This window comes from Crotalus tigris, unplaced genomic scaffold (genome assembly GCF_016545835.1).
Source record: "Crotalus tigris isolate CLP2741 ecotype Arizona unplaced genomic scaffold, ASM1654583v1 scf7180000024461.5605484, whole genome shotgun sequence".
Classification (NCBI taxonomy): Eukaryota; Metazoa; Chordata; class Lepidosauria; order Squamata; family Viperidae; genus Crotalus; species Crotalus tigris.
In genome coordinates, this window is record NW_024100632.1 from 1542192 (window position 1) to 1563498 (window position 21307).

General features: G+C 44.1%; 1 protein-coding gene across 3 annotated transcripts; it reads right to left on the reverse strand.

Moving 5' to 3' along the window:
• Positions 1-792: 792 nt before the first annotated feature.
• On the reverse strand, positions 793-20312 carry TPCN1 (two pore segment channel 1). Of its 3 annotated transcripts, none has more exons than XM_039332489.1 (27): positions 20185-20312; positions 17626-17750; positions 17119-17295; positions 16650-16763; positions 15858-15988; positions 15582-15670; positions 14936-14970; positions 13631-13689; positions 12321-12420; positions 11432-11548; positions 10848-10972; positions 9813-9861; positions 9350-9413; positions 8873-8917; positions 8522-8578; positions 8371-8421; positions 8092-8164; positions 7871-7978; positions 7048-7119; positions 6773-6862; positions 6094-6209; positions 5743-5789; positions 5249-5317; positions 4472-4556; positions 4096-4235; positions 3907-3987; positions 793-2938 (listed from the first exon to the last, which is right to left on the reverse strand). In XM_039332489.1, the coding sequence occupies exons 2-27, from the start codon at positions 17719-17721 to the stop codon at positions 2816-2818; spliced, it is 2313 nt and encodes a 770-aa protein (XP_039188423.1). In that variant the 5' UTR covers positions 17722-17750; positions 20185-20312; the 3' UTR covers positions 793-2815. The 3 variants fall into 3 exon arrangements, with proteins under 3 accessions (XP_039188423.1, XP_039188421.1, XP_039188422.1); XM_039332487.1 differs by having other exon boundaries at positions 19736-20287; XM_039332488.1 differs by lacking the exon at positions 20185-20312 and adding an exon at positions 19736-20079 and having other exon boundaries at positions 4096-4232.
• Positions 20313-21307: the final 995 nt, after the last annotated feature.

Below are 21307 nucleotides of genomic sequence, written 5' to 3' on the forward strand. Positions count from 1 at the left end.
AAATCTCGCTTGAGCTAACCGGAAAGGCCACTGCTGTAGAATCATTGTTTCTCAACCTTGACAATTTTAAGGCATGTGGACTTCAACTCCCAGAATTCCACAGCCAGCACTGCTGGCTGTGGAATTTTGGGAGTTGAAGTCCACATGCCTTAAAATTGTCAAGGTTGAGAAACACTGGTTGGTGCCAAGCAAATTCTCATGAACACGTGCACGTATGTTTGGGTCCTTGGCTGACGAGCAAAACAATTCTAAATTATAAAGTGGCCAGCATTCACTTCCATTTAGTGGCACCACCAAAACGGTCAGTAAGCGAGAGAAACGTCACCCAGGCTTCTGTTTGAAAAAAATAGCAAACCGAGAACGTACAAAGCCAGGCGTTGTTGCTTCAAATCCAAAGCTCAAAAATGTGCTTCGGAGTTGTCGTGCATCCTACACATGGCCAGCAGCTCCGTCAAGAAGCTGGGCTTGGCTGTGCATCGTCGCCAGACAATCCCAGGAAAAATGTGTGTTCCAGTTAGAAAGGGCTGAGGGGGCAGGTAAGGTGCTTTGAGGATCTGCAGGCACCGGCAGTCAGCAGCACCTGCCTCTTTGGAAACGTTACTTCCCAGAGAGCATGCAATTATTTTGCAAACCTTGGGAAAGATACCTTTTTTTCACACAAATGGGGGTGATTTAGAGACCCCCTCTCCACCCATTCTGAAATTCCATTTTTTTGCTCGGAAGCTAAAACATGGCCTATCCCTAAGGAATGATGATTGGAATCTGTTCCGCTTCAAACTATCCCCCCCCCCCTTTTTTTTTTTTTTAAGAATTAGCAAACCTGATCAATATAGCAGGATGAAATACTTTCCCTGAATTGGTCACATAATGCCCTTTTGAACCAATAGTAGTTTTTTTTTTTAAAATGCCCTTTTTCTCTCCTTAAAGGTCCTTAAAGCAACCTTCTGGTGGACTTCAACTCCCAGAGTCGTCCCACAGCCCAGGAATTCTGAATTTGTGGCCATCTACCTTATAAAATATTTGCATTCTTTTTAGGAAGAAAACAGACGATCAGGATCATGGGTGCAGGAGCTCTTATTTCCACAACTGGGTGTCCTCTTATAGTGTTAAGACTACAACTGCAATCTTCCACAGCCATTAATTTAGCTCTTAGGGACGTGAACTGGGAGATACCAGCGTAGAACGAGCTGCTTAAGAAAGACAGGAAAATTTCATTTATGTGACTGTTTATCTCACACCCACCCCTTATTTGAAATAAAATAAACTAACCAACTGGAAAACAAATTTAGCTCGTACAAAGCCAACCCTTCTCCCATTATTGATTTAGCATGGAAATAATATTGTCGTTTTTAAATGAAGAACTATTCCAGAGAGTTAGCAGACATAAGAAAACAAATTCCTAATTATTCTAGGTTTGCTGTCCTCTAAGATTACAGAAGGGGCAAAGAAAAGAAAAAAAAAAGGGGAGGGGGGTGAACCCTGTCTTTTCTGCTTATAAATTGGCAGGAAAAAAAAAGCAAATTCCATTTACCATTTGCTAATTAGCAATCAAGATTAACAGATGGAGACAAACCTGGATGAGCTGAACCCTTCTTTGCATATCGAGACAAGCATAGTGTGTTGTCAAAGCAAAGAACGCCCAACAAAATACACAATCTGCTTGTTGGGTTTCTCTTGTGGAGGTCTTCCTAAAAGACTGGGTGACCCATTAAGGAATTTCTGCAGAAGTGAATCCACAATAAAAACCTGATTAGACCGTGATCCCGAGATTATGTTTGTCTTTTCTGTGAAAGAATTATTGCTTTCGTATAATGCCTTATCGGCATAGGGGCTTTCATACAATGCCCACTGGCAGCGTTTAAGAGTTAATACAACTGATTACCGGGCAGGATTGCTTCAGGATTTAACACCACACCTACTTGCTAGGTTAACTTCTGGGCCGTTGCTGTTCTTAGCTCCAGGTAGATGGCACTGCAAATGTTCAGATCCCAGGAAGAATTGTTATGCCAACACAGGACCGAGTCTGTGAGCAGGATAAGAGTCTTAGACATTCAGGATCTCACAAAAGCAAGAATCCATTTCTGCTAAGATGCTCTGAAACTCATTTGGTCCTGGGTTCCGTTGCCTGCCCGAGCGCCTTGCTATGTTTTGGTAAAAAACTGCTAAGCAATTACTGGAGTACGAGCAGTCTTTATAGATGCTGATGAACTACAAAGGGCGGGGGAAACGAAGGGGTGGTGTAAAATACATCTGCATTACTTCACTCAACTGCATGTAGTGCACCACGGTTACAGAGCGAGCAATGTTGTCGATGCTTGGCGATTCAACCTACTTTCTGGCCTTTTCTAGCCCATCTCAATTGCTGATGGAAGATGGCATGGCAGTTATGCCAGGATGGGCACCCTGTTTGCTGGCAAACAGGGCCAGCTTTCAACCCTCTACCCCAGCTCCGCCACAGCAACCAGCGTTTCGCCAAAGAACCCAACGGCAACAAGGACAAAACACACCGGTCTTCTCCAAAAAGAAGGTCCAGTGGTCCTTCAACCAGGAAGGACTTTGCATGACTCTCCCATGGCAATAACTGCAAGGTCAAGAGTCTTTCCAGACACCCCCCCCCCACGCTCAAAGGAAAAAGGAGGAGACAAAAATTAAAAATAGTAATAATAAAAATGGTCAACTCTCTCATGAGATGAAATGAAATCTCAAGCGATCAGGACCGTCAAAGAAAAATCTGATTGAGGGGAGGCTGTAGAGGCCCCCGTGTCGCCAAACCCAGGCTGAACGCGTAGGAGAACGAGCTTTCGGTCAACCAAGTTCAGATGACAGTTTGCGAACGCTGCCGGAGGGCAGGAGGGAGGAAGGTCTGGTTGAGCAACTCCTCATCTTCCTGCCAAGGATGCGGTTGTTCCTCTCTTCTGGAATGTTCCTCGTACCACTCCTGAGAATGGAAGATGGGGGTCATTACAACAGAATGCCCAGCCAGGGAAAACGAACAGGAGCCATATCAGACAGACCCCAAAAATGTTTGTGGGGGCCTATTCTATTTCTATTTATTTCTATTTCTATTATTTCTATTTCTATTTTACTCTACTCTATTCCTTATTCTATTATTCTTATTATTCTACTCTACTCGACTCTGTATTCTATTCTATTTTTTTATTTTATTATTTTATTATATTTATTTTATTTTATTCTATTATTCTATTCTACTATTTTATTTATTATATTTTATTATTTTATTTTATTATTTTATTTTATTAGATTTATTTTATTTTATTAGATTTATTTTATTTTATTATTGTTTTGTTTTGTTTTGTTCTGTTCTGCTCTATTCTTATTCTTTCCTGTCCCTTATTCTATCCCATTCCATTCCATATTTTCTATTCCACTCCCCTCCCCTCCCCTCTCAGCAGGCCATGTAGCCATGTTATTCTATTCTTATTCTTATTATTCTACTCTACTCTACTCGACTCTGTATTCTATTCTATTCGATTATTTTATTTTATTATTATTCTATTCTATTCTATTCTATTATTTTATTATATTTTATTTTATTATTTTATTCTATTCTATTTTATTTATATTTTATTTTATTATTTTATTAGATTTATTTTATTTTATTGGATTTATTTTATTTTATTTATTATTATATTATATATTATATTATGTTACATTGTTTTATTTTACTATTCTATTCTATTCTATTCTATTCTATTCTATTCTATTCTATTCTTATTCTTTCCTGTCCCTTATTCTATCCCATTCCATTCCATATTTTCTATTCCACTCCCCTCCCCTCTCGGCAGGCCATGTAGCCATGTTGGCACCCATAAATTGGCTCTTCGGTTATCCACCGTAAAATTACTGCCCAAGATACCTCCATGGCATTGATGTCCACCAACCTACCTGAATCTCTTCTTCATACATTTTCATACTTAAATCAGTTTTGGTCCTCGAACGCCGGCCCAGGAACAGCATGGTGGTTTGCTAAAAGCAGCAGAAGATAAATGGTGAGAAGGATGCCTCATCTCAGCTAGACAGGAGGACTACTTTACTTCCTACTCTGAACAGCCGTCCCCAGTCCCGTTGACTCACCCGGTGCCTGTCCATTTGGGAAATGACCTTGAGAAGTTGGCTAGCTGCCAAGCTGTCGCCTTGCCTCCCGTAGGTCTCGGCTAAGCCCCCAATTTCTTCCTTGGAGATCTCCCTCTCCAGCACGATCCCGCTGTCTTCTGCTGGGGAAAAGAAATCGAGGGATGAAGCCAGCTGCTAGATAACAGGAGGAGAAAGAGCTGGAAAAGAAAGGTCCAGCTTCCCTGGAATTCTTTCACAGACAGCTTCTTGGCTTTTTCTAGAGGAAAATCATTTCAGATGCCCCTTGGTTCTTGGATTCTAATCAAGCCCACCAGGGAGAAGATTGATAGGAAACGAGACCTGCAACACAAGCAGAGGGCAAATATCTCCCACGTACCTTCTGAATCCCGATTCTTGCGGGCATAATTCATGCGGAATACAAATGCTTCCAGTATAAAAGCTACTATGATTGTCATCACCACCTGGGGGGGAAAAAATACAAAGTCAATGGTAATAGGACTGCTAACCTCTTGGTCTCTGTTGGTGGCCAAGCTGTAGCAACATCCCAAAAATGTTAAGGGTGAAGTTTTTGATGCTCTCTGAGCTGGGTGGTTTTCTTGCAGACGTTTCATGACCCAGCTAGGTAACATCATCAGTGATGGAAGGGAGTGGGGTTTGTAGAGAGGAGGAGGAGGAGGAGGAGGAAGAGAACTGGGGGGCCCTTGGTGCTCTCTGGGCTTGGGCGGTTTGCTTGCAGATGTTTCCTGATCCATCTAGGTAACACCATCACGTTACCTAGTTGGGTCATGAAACGTCAACAACAGGGGTCTTCAAACTTGGCCCTTTTATGACTTGTGGACTTCAACTCCCAAAATTCCTCAGCCAGTATATGCTGGCTGAGGAATTCTGGGAGTTGAAGTTCTTCTCACTGCAATAATAATAATAATAATAATAATAAGAAGAAGAAGAAGAAGAAGTAGTAGTAGTAGTAGTTATTGTTCTTTGCACTTTCCCTTTTCCTTAACTTTTCCTTTATAGATTTTCACGTTTATCTTTTTACTCCCGTAAACATTTCCAATAAAAACATATTAAAACAACATTAAAAAAAAATGAAATAAAAACAGTCATCTAAACGGGCATCTGATGGCCGAAGCATCTTGTGCAATCTGCTCACCATGGTCACGATGTAGAAAATCATGAAATAAAGACGACTCCAGTGAGAAGTTTCTGAGGTCACCCCTTCCTGAAAAAAAACAAAACAGAAAAACGAGAACTTGAAGTGGCTGGTGGTGGGCGGGAACCACAAAGGCACTCTCTCAATACATAAATCAGGGGTCTTCAAACTTGGCCCTTTTATGACTTGTGGACCAACTCTCAGAATTCTATCTTTTATCTCTTTATCCTCTATGTATCTCTATGTATCTCTATGTCTGTCTGTCTGTCTGTCTGTCTGTCTGTCTGTCTGTCTATCTATCTATCTATCTATCTATCTATCTATCTATCTATCTATCTATCTATCTATCTATCTATCTATCTATCTATCTAACCATTGCTCATATTTAAGGGGTCTTTGAGGCAATATTCTGGAACTAAAAGGGCCGGAAAGATGATGGTATTTAAGTGACACGCGATTGCTCCAACACAGAAGGGGGTTCTCGGTAGACTTACCATGACGATGTACCAATCGTTGACTACCGTCAACTCAAAGAGGGTCACTGCACAAAAAAAGGGAAGGTTAAGAGACAATTAAACAGGAAACAATTCAAGGATTCGCGACATCAACCTCTGAAGGTCATTCCCAACCTTCAGATGGTGCAGAGTCGCGGTGGCGCAGTGGTTAGAAGGCAGCATTGCAGGCTAACTCACTGCCCACAGCCAGAGGTTTGATCCTGACCGCCTCAAGGTTGACTCAGCCTTCCATCCTTCTGAGGTCGGTAAAATGAGGACCCAAATTGTTGGGGGGGGGGCCAAGAGGCTGACTCTGTAAACTGCTTAGAGAGGGGCCGTAAAAGCACTTACCGAAACTGTTCAAAATGTTGTCGAAGTTGTTGAGATAGTAGTAGCCTTGCTCCACCACAGTCTTGTTCCCAACGGTGCGGTTGACCCAGCGAAAGGCGTCGGCCACCGTGCTGGTGCTGGGTGAGGAAATAAGAAAAGAGCAAACTGAGGGAGGAGGCTCTGGATTCAAAAATCTGTTTTTACAAGGGTCAGGTAAAAGACTGCATAGTGGGGCAAAGGCTCAGAAGAGACCCTCCCTAGTTTCTTGGGCTGAAAAGAAGATGGAGGCTGTCCTCAACTTACAGCAGTTCATTTAGTGGCAATCACTGAAAAAAGCGACTGATGACGTTACCTAGTTTGGTAGTGAAACGTCTGCAAGAAAACCACCAAGGACCCCACAATCCTCCTCCTGCTCCTCCTCCCCACAAGCCCCACTCCCTTCCAGCACTGATGGTGTTAGTTGGGTAATGAAACGTCTGCAAGAAATACACCAAGCTCAGAGAGCTCACCAGACCACAGAGCTTGTTGAAAACCTGTTCCCATCATCCCTGGCTGAGATGAAAAAGTTAGGAGCGAAACAATGGAGGGATCAGAATTTGTCACTTCAGCTCTACTATAGCAAACGACACTGTTCCATGTGCAAACCGAATCTACGTATATTTACTTTCAGACTATACAGTAGGAACATGTAGATACTTACTTACAACAGTTTGGGTAGAGTTTCCCAGAGAAGAATTCCATGCCAACAATGGCAAAGCAGTAGTAGAAGATGAGTAGGGTTAGGCATAGGCTAGAAGACAAAGGAGAAGGTTGGGAAAAATGTAATTCAACAAGGTGGATTTTTAACAGAATAATAAGAGTCTGAAGGGACCCTGGAGGTCTTCCAGTCCAACCCCCTGCTCAAGCAGGAGAACCTATATGTAGGCTTCAATTCCCCAGCAGCAAAGTCAGGCAGGAATCTTTCATTCTCGGTACCTGCCCATCCTAGGAAGAAGTTCAAACATCGTATCCAAGACATTGCGGTAACGTTTCTTCAGTTTAAACAGCCTGCAATAAGGGAAAGAACAAAAAAAATGCATGACTGTGTAGAGCAACTTAAAGATATGTGGACTTCCAAAACTCCTCAGCCAGCATGCTTTAAGATGAGAGGCCTTTATTCCCAGAATTCCCCAGGTAGCATGCTTTAAGACTGGAGGAGGAGGAGGAGGAGGAGGAGGAGGAGAAGGAGAAGAAGAAGAAGAAGAAGAAGAAGAAGAAGAAGAAGAAGAAGAAGAAGAAGAAGAAGAAGAAGAAGAAGAAGAAGAAGAAAAAGAAGAAGAAGAAGACGCAGAAGAAGGAGAAGGAGAAGGAGAAGGAGAAGAAGAAGAAGAAGAAGAAGAAGAAGAAGAAGAAGAAGAAGAAGAAGAAGAAGAAGAAGAAGAAGAAAATGAAAGAACTTAAAGGAAGAGGAGGGGGAAGGAGAGAGAGAAGAAGGAGGAGGAGAAGGAGGAGAGGAAGAAGAAGAAGAAGAAGAAGAAGAAGAAGAAGAAGAAGAAGAAGAAGAAGAAGAAGAAGAAGAAGAAGAAGAAGAAGAAGAAGAAGAAGAAGAAGAAGCAGAAGAAGAAGAAGAAGAAGAAGAAGAAGAAGAAGAAGAAGAAGAAGAAGAAGAAGAAGAAGAAGAAGAAGAAGAAGAAGAAGAAGAAGAAGAAGAAGAAGAAGAAGCAGCAGCAGCAGCAGCAAGGGGATTCTGGGACCTGTAGTTTCTCATAGCTAGAGGACCCCCAGTTCTGCATGTATCTGACCCATCCTGTATCTTCACCTCAGTAACTGCAGAGGCCGCAGCACAACAATGAAGTAGAAGGGTTCCATATCGAACGCCAGTGCCAGGAGACCCAAGAACGCAAACAAAGTCACAGCAAAATCGAAACTGGGAAAAAACATGAGACAGAAATGGATTTTCTGAGTGGGACCTGCAAGCTACCTCCCTACAAGTCCCCTTAAATGGGACTTTTAAACACCCCTGAAATGGGAGAGACTTACAGATTCCAGCCAGAAGAGAGATACTCTTTAGGTCCCAGGCCAGTGACCTTCAACAGCACTTCGACCCCGTAGACTGTCAACACAGAAGAGGAAGCGCCGGGATTGTGGTTTTCAATCCCCGTACAATATTGTCCAATAACAACAACGGTGTCCAATATTTGTGTTTCATCAGCACCCCAATTTATTCTTTTCTTGACCGAGCTCGAATGTCGAGACATTTTTATTCTCTAAGGAGGCCTCCACGTGCCTTCTTGGAAAACCAAGTTGCTGAAGACTTACTTGTAAGGAACATGATGTAACTCCAGGGTACGTCTCGGGAAAAGATTCCGTCTGGAAAAGAAACCGCAGAGGGTTGCAGAGAAGAGCGGAAATCCCGACAGAAGGAAAGGAATAATAATAATAAAAAAAATTTAATTGTGTTGTGTGCTACCTCGCAACATGAAGGTTTCCACTAGAATCCAGAGACCGTTCACGGCCACCAGAACATCTGCAAGACACGATGGAAAACGACACAGTTTTCAAACCAAGCACAAAGTGGTGCAAAAGTCACTCTTTTTCAGCACCATTGTAGCTTCAGTCGCTAAATGAACCGTCGTGAGTTTTGTAAGCTGAGGACTACCTATAACTTTGGTTTTCCTTGGTTCTTGGGGCCCGCTGTCAACTTTGAAATTGATCAACGTACTGGCAAAACAAAACACCATTTAATATTACTACGCTGAGTAACTCTATCCATTCACGCCCTCTCCCTCCCCCCTCCCCCATGAACAGAGGGAAGACTTACACATGCCATACTGGAAAGCCCGAGAATTCACTAATATGTTAATACCTGTTGAAAGGAAAAAGAGATCAGAAAAAAAACAATGAAATGCTTTTATGTATATCTATATATAACATCGTTCTTGCTGGTTTCTTTGAAATACCCCCAGCTGGTTTCTTCTCCCTTTTTCTCACAGAGATCAAGGGGTTGCCTTACTCTCTTACTCCAAAGCACCTGAGGGCAGGATGAGAAGTAACGGATGGAATCTCATCAGAGGCAGACCCAGCCTGGAACTAAGGAGGACGTTCCTGACAGTGAGAGCCATTAACCAGTGGAACTGCTTGCCTCCAGGAATTCTGGGTGCTCCATCATTGGGGGCTTTCCAGAAGAGACTGGGTAGCCACTTGTCTGGAATGCTGGAGCAGGGGGTTGGACTAGAGGACCTCGAAAGTCCCTTCCAGCCCTAGGATTCTATGTTCTGTAGAAACACAGAGTATTTACCCTTAAAAATAAGGAAAGCCGTCCCAGGAAGGTCATCAAACCAATGTTCCCGGTTCCGTTTTGCCTGGAAAAGAAAGCAGCCAGAATCAGCTTTGGTTCACTTTCAGGGCTGGGCTAGAGGACCTTAAGAGCCCTTCTCCCTCCAGAATTCCTTCCTTCTTTCCTTCCTTCCTCCCTTTTCTTCTTTCCTTTCTCCCCTTCCTTCCTTCCTCCCTTTTCTTCCTTCCTTCCTTCCTTCCTTCCTTCCTTCCTTCCTTCCTTCCTCTTCTTCTTTCCTTTCTCCCCTTCCTTCCTTCCTTCCTTCCTTCCTTCCTCCCTCCCTCCCTCCCTCCCTCCATGATTCTTCCCAGTGTTTGTTCTCCCCAGAATGTCCCTTTTGTTCTTCCCCATTCTAGAGGCTCACCTCCCATCCAGCCTCACTCCCCCCCAAAGACCCCCAAACAGCTCAAACTGACAACTTTACCTTCCATTTCAAACCAGCCACTTCGTAGAAGCTGTACATGTCCTTCAAACTGAAAGAGACAATGATTCTCTTTCAGAGGGGGGGCCTTTTCTACCTGCATTCAATCCTCCAGTTCACATGTGTCTTAAGATTTTCTCCACCAGATTGCCAAGCCCCCCATCCCCCAGTTCAAGAGTTTAAAATAAAGTCTGGGAAAGAGTTTGTCACGCAAGTGCTTTGTGCACGCCAACTCAGCTAAGAGAGAGAGAGAGCTAAAAATAAGGATTGTTGCATCACTAGATTTGCTGAGGGCTGCAAAAAAAAAAAAAAGGGAGGCAAATCTTCGAGCAAAGATTTTGTTCCTTTTATAAGAACATTTCACTGTGGTCCTCTATGGTCCTTACTATAAAATTGGTTAACCGCTTAGCACACAAGACTGCCAGATGCTCACACTGTGCTATTGTAACGCACTGACACATATGTACACCCACAGCCAAGCATGTCCCTCAGCTATTTTACTCCATCTTTGCACAACATGTTAAGGCTACCACACACATAAAACCACATGGGTCTTTTTTAATAATTATAACCGTTATAATTATAAATTTACTAGCTTAAATACGATACAGCAAATGTTAAGGGAAACAGAGAAGGAATTTTGGGATGATGTAACCTGAGCTATGTACTAAAGATTTTGTTATTGTACTATTGACTACCCAACCACCACGCTGCTTTCTAAACACTTAAATGTAAAACTGGAAAACCAATAAAAACTTGTTATATATATAACAAGTTGTGGCTAACTTCTTAAGATACAGGGACTGTTTGACTTAACGACCGTTTAATGATGGTTTAAAGTGACAAGGGTCCCAGAACATCCCAAATGAGCTTCCCCCCCCCAAAAAAAAGGCACAGTGGTTCTAACGTGGTTCTAACACAGTGGTTAGCACTGCAGTCTAATTCTGCTGTAGTTTGTTTGGGGGGAAAGGAAAGTTTCATAGTCTTTCCAGCTTCTTCCATGGGACAGGGAAAGAAAAAAAAAAGCTTTGTCCTTACCTGACTAAAGGGCTGCTGCTTTGACTCAGTGCTTTGAAAGTCAGATAACGGTCCCGAACATTCATCCGGGGCGCGTAGAAGCGCAACAGGCCATCAAACTGCTTGAAAGCAATCCCAGAGGGTCTCTAGAGACAAAAAAAAAAAAAAAAAAAAAGGAAGTTACGCAGAGCATGTACAGAGGGCAGACTACTGCAAGTAGCCCTTGACTGACAACAGCTTGTTTCCTGAGCAAAGTTACAACGGCACTGGAAAAAAAAGTCTCTTCTTGAAAGCATTGAGTGATGGAGCATCCACAAGTCGTTCCACTGGTTAATTGTTCTCACTGCCAGGAAATTTCTCTTTAGTTCTAGGTTGCTTCTCTCCTTGATGAGTTCCCGTCTGTTTTTTCTTATACTGCCTTCTGGTGCTTTGGAGAATAGCTTGACTCCCTCTTCTTTGAGGCAGCCTCTCAAATACTGGATGACCGCCATCAACTGCTGCAGCTCTTCCTCCTGTTTCTCAAGGTTAGTCTCACAGCTCATCACCACACCTTTCTTCCTGGAGATACCCTCCCCCCCCATGTGTACCCAGGACCACCTACCCACCTGTTTGCTAACCAGCAGGCGGTAGGCGTGCTGGATGGCCATGCGCTTGTGAAGCAAGAGTGACCGGAACTTCATTTTTTCAATGGCACTGAAGGTATCAAAGACGACAGCCAGGAGCTGCAGGAGAAAGAGAGAAAGCGGGAAGCACAAATCAAGAACATGGCGGCCTAAACGGACAGGAGGGAAGTCTCAAAAGTCAAGCTGGGAGGTAGGACTTCACAGAGAGATTAGGGGAAGCTTGCAACCAACTTCTGGCGGAGGCAGACGGAGTTTAAACACGCTTGGGGATTAAACTTTTAAAAATAAATAAATGAAATAAAATAACAACATAATACCTAGTCAAAGCTCCCATCACTGGCTCCGATGCTTCCAGTGATGTGGAGCTGTCTTAATATGGGAGGGGCCATTCTTCAACTCAAAGCAGTCCATATATGATCACACTTGCATCCATCTCTAGGTCCACTTGGGAAGCTGCTGCTCTGGAATCCCTCTTCCTCTTTTCCCCATAACAACAACCCTGTGAGGTTTTTGAGAAGGAGGGACTGGCCCGAAGTCACCCAGCTAGCTTTCGTGGCTAAGGTGGGACTAGAAATCAGAGTCTCCTGGTGATTGGCCCAAAGCCACCCAGTTGGCTTTCACGCTAAGGCGGGAACTAGAACTCCCAGTCTCTTAGTGATTGGCCCAAAGTCATCAAGTCAGCTTTCATTACGGCAGGACTAGAACTCGTGGCCTCCTGCTTCTTAGTCTAGTGCCTTAACCACTAGACCCAACTGGCTCTGTTACAGATGTATGAAAGAGACGGTCTGGCTGGAGGTGCTGAAAGACCCAAGATTTAAATCAGGAGAAAGAATCAGCAAGCATTACCCCAAAGGTTGGACGCTGTGCTTACCAAATTCATAATGAAATACAACTCGATGGAAAGATACACAATGAAAAAGATACAGGACCACGGGTTTCGGGCATAAGAAGGCATCATCACGTCAGGGAAACTAGGTCCAAAAGAAAGAGAGAAGAGAAACGGTCAGCCGTAGCAGGTAGGCCAGCTAGGAAACAGGATGAGAGATAATTCTACTTCATTGTAAAGCTACATTAAGAGAATCTCCACCCATCTCCTTTATAACCTGAGAATTGTGTCTCTTCCTCCTCTTATCTCTCCTGCCCCCTTTACATCTCAAGAGACTAGAGGGGGTGTCTTTTGAACCACTTTCTACACCCATTATGCAGCTGTGGGTTGTGCCATCTGACCCTTCCCTTGGCTGTGTCTCTGGGACCCGTTCCTCAAGGTCTTTCCCACGTATCATTACATAATAAGCCAACAAATAATTGCCTCCGTTTAGACCGACAATTAGAGGAGATTTTATGGCGAAAGGCTGTGTACAACACTTCTGTTCTCCAGAAGATAGTCACACCATCCCCCAAAAGTCACGGCTGTGCTGAGATGTGGCAGGTAGCTATTATCTGCCTACTCTGAAATGATTTTCGGAGACCGATCTTGAAGCGGTGCCCGACTCCAGGGAAGACTGCATCCAGTCCCCCAAAAAATACTTCTGACCAGGAACAGCTTCAATGTTTAATTTGTTAAAAAAAAAATCAACAGTTTTAATTTGTTAAATTGTGTTGGCTGCCTTGAGGAGTTCCAACCAAATCACTAAATTACGAAAAAAAAATTTGAGGGTTGCATTATGTAAGGAGGCAAAATTAATGAATTAATGAACTGATTAATTTTGCCCCCTTGTATAATTCGTTCATTCATTCCTCCTTCAAAATTAATTACTCCTTGTAAAATTGACTGCAATTTATATAGGATGCTTGTGCGTTTTAATTCCCGTTTGTTTATTTACGTCAATAATTTTATCTTTACCTTATTTTATCCCATTGGTTTTTATGAACATTTTTATGTAAAATAATTTGTTCTGAGGTCCATGCTGGTCTATGGCCAAAGTTAAGATTAACTGATTGACAAAAAGACAATTTAATTTTGCACTTCCCAAACAAATGTCGAAAAACAGATTTGCTTTGGGTTTTCTGACTTCTCCCTGTTTTAAAGGTCTCCGATAATTCAGCAGAGATGACTTTATCCACCCTCTTTCAAATAAAGATGCTTAAACACGAGCTGCTGGAAAAGCAAGGTGGCAAGTTTTCCTCTGCCCTCCCATCACCGTCACCTCGACTGTGGCTTCTCAAGAACCCAAGTCTTACTTGGCAGTAGTGAGAAGAACGAAAAGATTCACCAGGCTGTTCTCCAAAGTGTTGAAATACTGCAAAAGAATGAAAAAAGCACCGCGAAGAAAGAAAATGAAAAAAGATGAGTCTGAATTGTCGGGCCCAGAAGAATCTCAGATGCCTCTCAGGTTAAGCGAACAGATAGATAATGTTTACCTGACATGGCCCCCCCTATTACAGTTTTCGTTATAGGAAGTTCTCAACTTACAACCTTTCATTTAGTGACTGCTCCAACGTTACAATTGGAAAAAGGTGACTTATGACTGTTTTTCACACTTACGACCTTCGCAGCATCACGTGATCAAAATCTGGAAGGTCCTTGTTTAGCAACAGAAATTCTGGTCCCATGGCAGAGTGGAGGACTACCAGTATTACCTTCCACTTCTCCCTGGCACCTAATGACCAGGGCTTCCTATAGATAGCAATCATCTCTACGCTATGCCAAAGAATTGGACTCGATATGAACCAGACATTCTTTCTATACACAAATCACCCCTCTCTTAATTTGGCTGAGCCTAGTGACAAGATCTGTCAGAAGAAATGCCCAATTATAAAACCTGTAGCCTCGCCCTCTTGAGGCCTAGAAACTCATGCTTAAAAAATGATTCTATTGCTAGGTGTGGTATGAGAAAGCCTTGGAAAATTAAATAGGCAGTTTCTTCGGGGCATTTAAAATTGCGAAGAGTTGCACTGTCCCAAGTGTAAAGAATATTTTGAAGTATCTTGCAATAAAACTCCTATCCAGTTATCGTTTCTTAGCTCCATTAGAATTTTTTCATCCCTAGACCGAAATATTGCACATCTAAAACAAATTTCTTTTTCAAGATCTCATACATAAATGAATGCGTGCTTAGGCATGTTCCTAGGGTTTTTTTTTTCCTTCTCTTGCTTTTATTTGGTACCTATTCCTTTCCTAATTTTAATTCTTGTGTTAAGTTTTCCTTGCTTCGGGAAAAAGCCATGAACTGAAAACTCCTGGTTGTAACTTCGCTGGCTAAGCATGTCACAAGCATGTCATCAATTCCTTTTGCACAAAACAATTAAGCATACAATTTGTAAAACTTTTAATAATAATTAAAAAAAACAATTAAGTACAGTGTTGCCAAGAATTGGTGTTTCAAGGGGGAAGGAAATTAAGCTAACTGAAAATCACAACTGCTTGCACACAGAACTATCTGCATTGCACTGGAATTCACTGAAACGTCAACAAGTTGTTTAAAAGTTTCCCTATTAAGATTTGTGATGCTCCCAAGAACAGTCAAGAATATATGATTTACTTACGGGGTCCGATTTGTTTGGAGAGAACAGATAAAATCCTAGAAGAAATAGAGAAGAATGGAGAAAGATAAAACAAGTTACATCTAAAAAGGGTAGATATAAAATGTTACCGAAAAACGAGAATATTTGTAGCTCAAGGTTTGAATTGAGGAGTCCTTGGTGCTCTCTGAGATCGGTTGTTTTCTTGCAGAGGTTTCATGACCCAACTAGGTAAAATAATTCTATGTTACTAGGTGGTGGCACTGATGATGTTACCTAGTTGGGTACTAAAACGTCTACAAGAAAACAACCAAGCTCGGAGTGCACAAAGGACAAAACTCATTTCATAAATTGCGGTCATAAATAGAGGACTACCTGAACCGAATAATCTCTCCAGAGAAGTAAAACTGGCTTATACGCAACCTGGGACAGATCAAGAGGCAACTTGATGCGTCCGGTTTTGTGATGCTGCAATACACACTTTTGAGTCTTTGGTATCTCCACCACAACCATTGTGCACATCAGTGATGCCGCAAGGCATTGTGCTGCTTGCATGGTGACATCTCAACCCAGGTTCTGTCCTTTTGTCCAGATCTGTTTACTGCCAATGTTTCTGCAGTATTTCACCTTAAACCCCCATTTCATTAACAAAACAGTGGCAAGTTCTTACCCAAAATAGCAAAGATGACCATGAAGAAAAGCAAAAGGAGTAGAATATCAATGAAGGGAGGAAGAGACTGGAAAATCTGACGAAGGTTTCTGGGGAAAAACAAAAAAGCAAAACAAAAAACAGTAGCTCTTTGAAAGAAAAATCTCCCTCCGCGTCGGTTGTTCCATGCCTTAACAACCTCCGGCGAGATGCCGAAAGAGTAAAATTCAAATCCACCCTTGGCACAAAGCCAGTGAAGGAGCACTTCTTGCCAAGAGCATCACAGCAGACTGTTACCTTCTCACCGCTCCACAATAGCGACAATCCACCAGGAAGATGCACCGCAAGGCTCGGGTGATCCGAAGGTGGGAGGTCTGGCGCACCAACACCACGACCGCTTCCACAAACTGCAGGAAGAGGACGCAGGTCTGCCGGGGGAGAAGAAGAAGAAAGACGGAGAAGGGCTCAGGTGTGGTGGAGTGTAGTCTGGATTCCCAGGAGGGAGGGATTCAAGGACTGTGTCAACGCTGCTAACATCGGATGTTCTTGCTTTGACAACAGATGGAGATGCAGCCATTTTCCTTCTTACCTTTTACTCTTAAGAGTTAGAATTAGATGATACTGGGGGGGGGGGAAGAGGAGGAATGTGCACAGGAATTTAGCTAGATATAACAATCTTGTAACTAGCGTGAGAACCAAGGTTTTCCGAAAAAAGAGATAAGAATTGGCAGGCTGGAGAACTAGAGGGAAAGCCTGCGTTTCAAACTAATTGAAGAACGTGATTTATGACTGTTAATTAGAGGAGAGGAATTCAGATTTTGGCTTCGCCTATGTACGTGCCGATGCTATGCTATTCGAATAAAGATTCTTTAAGGTAAACAATGCCTCAAAGTTCTTTGAAGAGTTTCATCTGTCAGAACTATGACAGACTGCCTGTATCAATACTACTACTTTAGTATTTTTTTTATGCCGTCTTGTTTCCTGACCCGGCTTTCAAATATATCCACAAGAAACGAGAATAAACCCAGTGGCATGTATTTCCAGGTAAAAATGCCAGCCGACTTTTTGCTAGATAAGGTATGGGTTTACCTTGACCATGGTCCTTTTGTGCCGGATGTAGGTATGGCAGCCCAGCCATCTTAACTTCATGGAGAGCTCAAACAGCACAACTGTCAAGGCAAACAGCTCCAGGGTGGCGTGGACCTGAAACCAGACGAGGGAAGAGTGAGAGATGAGGATCCATGTTCTTCAGCTCATTCGTAAAACCATTTCAGACAAATGGCTGCCCAGTCTCTTCTTAAAATCTTCCAGTGTTGGAGCATTCACAACTTCTAGTGGCAAGCCGTTCCACTGATTGTTTGCACTGTCAAGGAAATTCCTCCTTAGTTCTAAGTTGCTTCTCTCCTTTGATTAGTTTCCATCCGTTGCTTCTTCTCCTGCCTTCAGGTATTTTGGAGAATAGGTGGACCCCCTCCTGTTCTTTGTAACAGCCCCTACGTATCCTTGTCCCCGTATCCTCTCGGCCGCCTCCTCCCTCCCCTTCCCAGGAACTACGTACGTAAATGCCGAGGCGGAATATGGCTACTGCGGGGGCTTCGCAGAGAGACAGCAATAAGAGCAACAGAGCCGTGGTTAGCTCCATCAGATAGAAGAGATGATTGTGAACAAAGAGGTAGGAAGCCAGGGCTTTGGGGTCCTTGGGATGAGTGACGAATTTATCATTGTTCTCGCCTTCCTGGAATATTTGGGGAGGGGGGAGAAGAGGAAGAAAGAATATACAGTTAGGGCACAAACGCCAAATAAAAAATACAAGCGAAATGTTTTCAAAGAAATAAAACCCTCGCAGTTGCCTTTTGGAAAAAGCACCTTTGGGACAACCATGACCTGGATGAATTGAGAATCTTCACAAACATCCAACCTGGGTGGTCTTGGATGGGTGGACTTCAACTTCCAGAATTCTTAGCACCAGTTCCTCGGGTTGGGGGATTCTGGGATTCCCATCCGTCCTCTCATTTCTCTTCTACCTCGTTTCCCCCCTCCCCTCCCCAAAGGATGGTGGCCAAACCTGTAGGTAAATTGCAGCCTCCTGATAATTCATTTCCCAATTTCGTCTTCCACGGTCCCACTGAGAGCATCGGTTTCCAGTCGCTGGGCTGGACATCTCCTGGATCTCGTCATAGTTGACTCCATCTTGACGGAAAGCAGGGAGGAAAGATTGTAAGCTCCAGGCAACTACATTTTCGGCCTGTTTGTTCCTAAGACATTCCCTTCTCAAGGGAGGCAAGACCCTCTTATGTTAAAATTGTGGTGGGTGTGTTTGAGAGAGAGAGGTTTGTGTCCCCAGAGACTTGTCAAGTTCCTAGACCTCATGAAGGAAAGTGAGGTCATCTAGGCGGAGTTGAGAAATACCTGAATATAGAATATAGAGGATAGGATAGGATGAAGAGAAATGGAATGGAATGGAATAGAATAACAGAAGGAACCTTGGAGGTCTTCTAGTCCAACCCCCTGCTCAGGCAGGAACTCCTATACCATTTCAGACAAGCGGGTGTCCAATCTCTTCTTAAAATCTTCTAGGAGCACCCACAACTTCTGGAGGCAAGCTGTTCCACTGGTTAACTGTTCTGTCAAAACATTTCTCCTTATTTCTTTAGCCTTCAGACCCTTTATTATCTTTCTTGCTCTTCTCTGCACACTTTCTAGGGTCTCAGCATCTTTTTTGTTAATTGTTAATTAATTGTTCTAGTTCCCTAAGCGCTCATCATATCATTTGCCACCGTAAACAGCTAGAACCAAACGGGCTTTCAGGAATTCACCAGCGAGAGACAAAAACAAGACATATACTTCCCGATTGCGTGGTGCGCTTTGCATAAGCAGATGTACCCTGACATTTTCTTATTTCCTTTGGGCCAGATTTGTTTATTTTTTTTTTTCTGCCTCCGCATTCTGATTCATCCTGCTCTCAGGATCTCTTTGCAGAGACTCAAGCTGAAAAAGGAGTCAATTAGCTTTTTTTTTTTTTTTTAAATCTACTCTTTGTTCCTAACTGGATAGTATAGCCATTGTCCCTCGGCTGGCCCGGGTGACAAAAACCATGTGTTTTTCATCACACAGGTTCGCTTCCCTGATTTTTATCCAGAGGGTTTCCAGCTCTGCTTTTCTGCCAATAGATGGCATTGAAGGGTGATGAGAAAATAACAAGTAGGCCTTTGGGCACCACGCCGGCCGTTTTAAAAACAAGATGAAGAATTGGAAAATAAAGTCTTGGGGATGTACCTATGCACCGTGCTTTCCTTCCACACTAAGGACCCAGAATCATAGGTTGGAAGGGACCTCGGAGGTCTTCTAGTCCAACCCCTTGCTCAAGGCAGGAGATCTTATATCATCCAGGTCAAACGCTTGTCCAGTCTATTTTTGAAAACCATCAGTGATGGAGGTCCCAACAGCCCCAGGCCCCCAGCACTGATGATGTTACCTAGTTAGGGTAATGAAACGTTTGCAAGAAAAAAAAAAGCAAGCTCAGAGAGCACCAAGGACCCCTCATTTCAACCCTGAGTTACAAATATTCTCCTTTTTAGTATCTAGTATCTGTCAGTCTGTCATCTCAGTCTCTATCTATCTATTTATCCACCTATCTCTCTACCTACCTACCTACCTAGCACCTATCAATCTATCCATCTATATCTATCTATCCATCTCTCTCTCTCACTCTGTCTATCCATCTATCCATCATCTTTCTACCTATCTATCCATCATCCATCATCTATTCCCCATCTGCCTTTCTCTCTATCATATATCCCATGTCTGCCTCTGTCTGTCTGTCTGTCTGTCTGTCTGTCTCTATATCTCTATCTCTCCATCCTTCATTTCAACCCTGAGCTATAAAGACTCTATTGGTACCAGGTCTCTTTCTCCCCCTGTCCACTTCAGCCTCCTAAAGCAAGACAGCCCCCTCCACAGCCGAAGCACCCCGGAATGCTGTTCTCCGGACGCACATTCCCCCCTGAAAGACCCCCACCCCCTTTTCCTCTCTCTCCGAAGCCACGCAGAGCCCCCTCCACACCCCACACCCCAGAAGCAATTGCCGCAGCTTGCAAAGCGCCTCCCAGCCGACCTGGGAAGAAGTGGAGGGGGGGGGGGCGAGGCGGTGGAGAGAGACGGCAAAGTTGGCTTACTTTCGTTGGGGACCCCCTCCGGCTCGCCCCTCCGGCTCCTGCTCTCCTCTAAGGTTAAAATGAGGGGGACGTCGTCCTCTTCCAGAAACCCAGCCATGGGAGAAGCCCACCGGGGCTGCTGCTGCTGCACGGGGGAAGCGCTGCTTCTTCCTTTGCAAGCGTTTGGATCAAAGCCCAGGCCCGTCTCGGCGCTCTGCCGGCCTCCCCATGATCTTGGCCAACGCGTGTCGGTAAAAAAAAAAAAGTCCCGGGTCGTTTGCAAAGCAAGCCAAAGCAAAGCAAGCTTGGAGCTCCGGAGCTCTCCCGTCCGGGCCTCGGCAGCCCTTCCCAGGACTTAGGAAGGGGAGAGTCCAGCAAGGAGGAGGAGGAGGAGGAAGCAGCCAGACGAGAGTCCAAAGGAGGCGGGGAAGGAGGCGAGCAAGGGCAGCCCGTCCATAAAGCGTGAGAACCTGGAGCTCCGCTGGGGAGTCGGCTTCTTTTCCTTCGTTCCTCTCCGCGGGCTTTTTTTTCAGCCAAGCTGTTCTAAATCAAGGTTTGCATCATCGTGGCCGGCTCAGAAAAGCCCTCCAGGGGGCTGCGGTGGTCGTTCAAAATAAAAGTTTTTTTTTCTCCCTTTTGCAATATGGGCTCCATCTTCAGTTTCTCCCCCGCCACACACACACACACACACACACACAATCCCTCCGACCTTGCAAATGTGCCTTGCTAAAAAAAAAAAAAAAAAAAGCAAAAGTGGGCGAAGGGGCTGGCTGGGACGTTGGGGCTCGGTTTGAACCGGGCTTGGACCGGGCGTCTCTGGGTCCCGCGGGTGCAAAGCTTGCCGACGACCTTTTGCAGAGTCAGGGACTTTTATTTTGCGGCTTGGTCGGAAGGAAGCGAGGCATTGCAACCCTGGGGTGCGGGGGGAAGACCATCTCTTTTTTTTAATTAAAAAAATGCATTTGAACGTTGCAATGCAAAAAACAGGTTAAGTTCTCATCCTTACGATTGCACAACTCATCTCCCAAACCTGCAGCCTTGGAAGGATGTGGGACGACAACTTCCATCATCCCCAACCAGCATGTAGGCGGGGAAAAAGAAGGGTAGCTATTTAATTAATGTCTCCACTCTACATGCAGTATAAACAGCGTCCTTTTGGTACCCGGAAGTTGCGGTGGAATCTCTGCTTGCCGCCTTCCCTAGAGGCTTTAGAAACGCGCATGCGCTGTTAGCCTGCCCTTTTCCGACGTCCTGTCCTGGAATGCGCTACGCCTCTAACAGAGTGGATAGGGAAACAAAATGGCTGCCTGCAAGCTCCGGTTCTCCATCAGGGTTCCCCCATTTGAACGGGCAGAATGAGCCCTATATAAAAATGAACAAAAGTCATTTGCGTATCTGGCCAACAGCTTGTTTACAAGTTCGTCGACTTTCAGACGATAAGTATCCCTCGCTTTCCATTTGGCCTCCCAGTAAAGGTCAACTGACAAAACCGAAGTCTCTTCCACACTACTACCTTGCCTCCCTCAAGCGGCACGTGAAGAGGTGGTGGGAGGAGCAAGGCTCCGATCCGTTGACGCCTCTGATTGGCCAAGT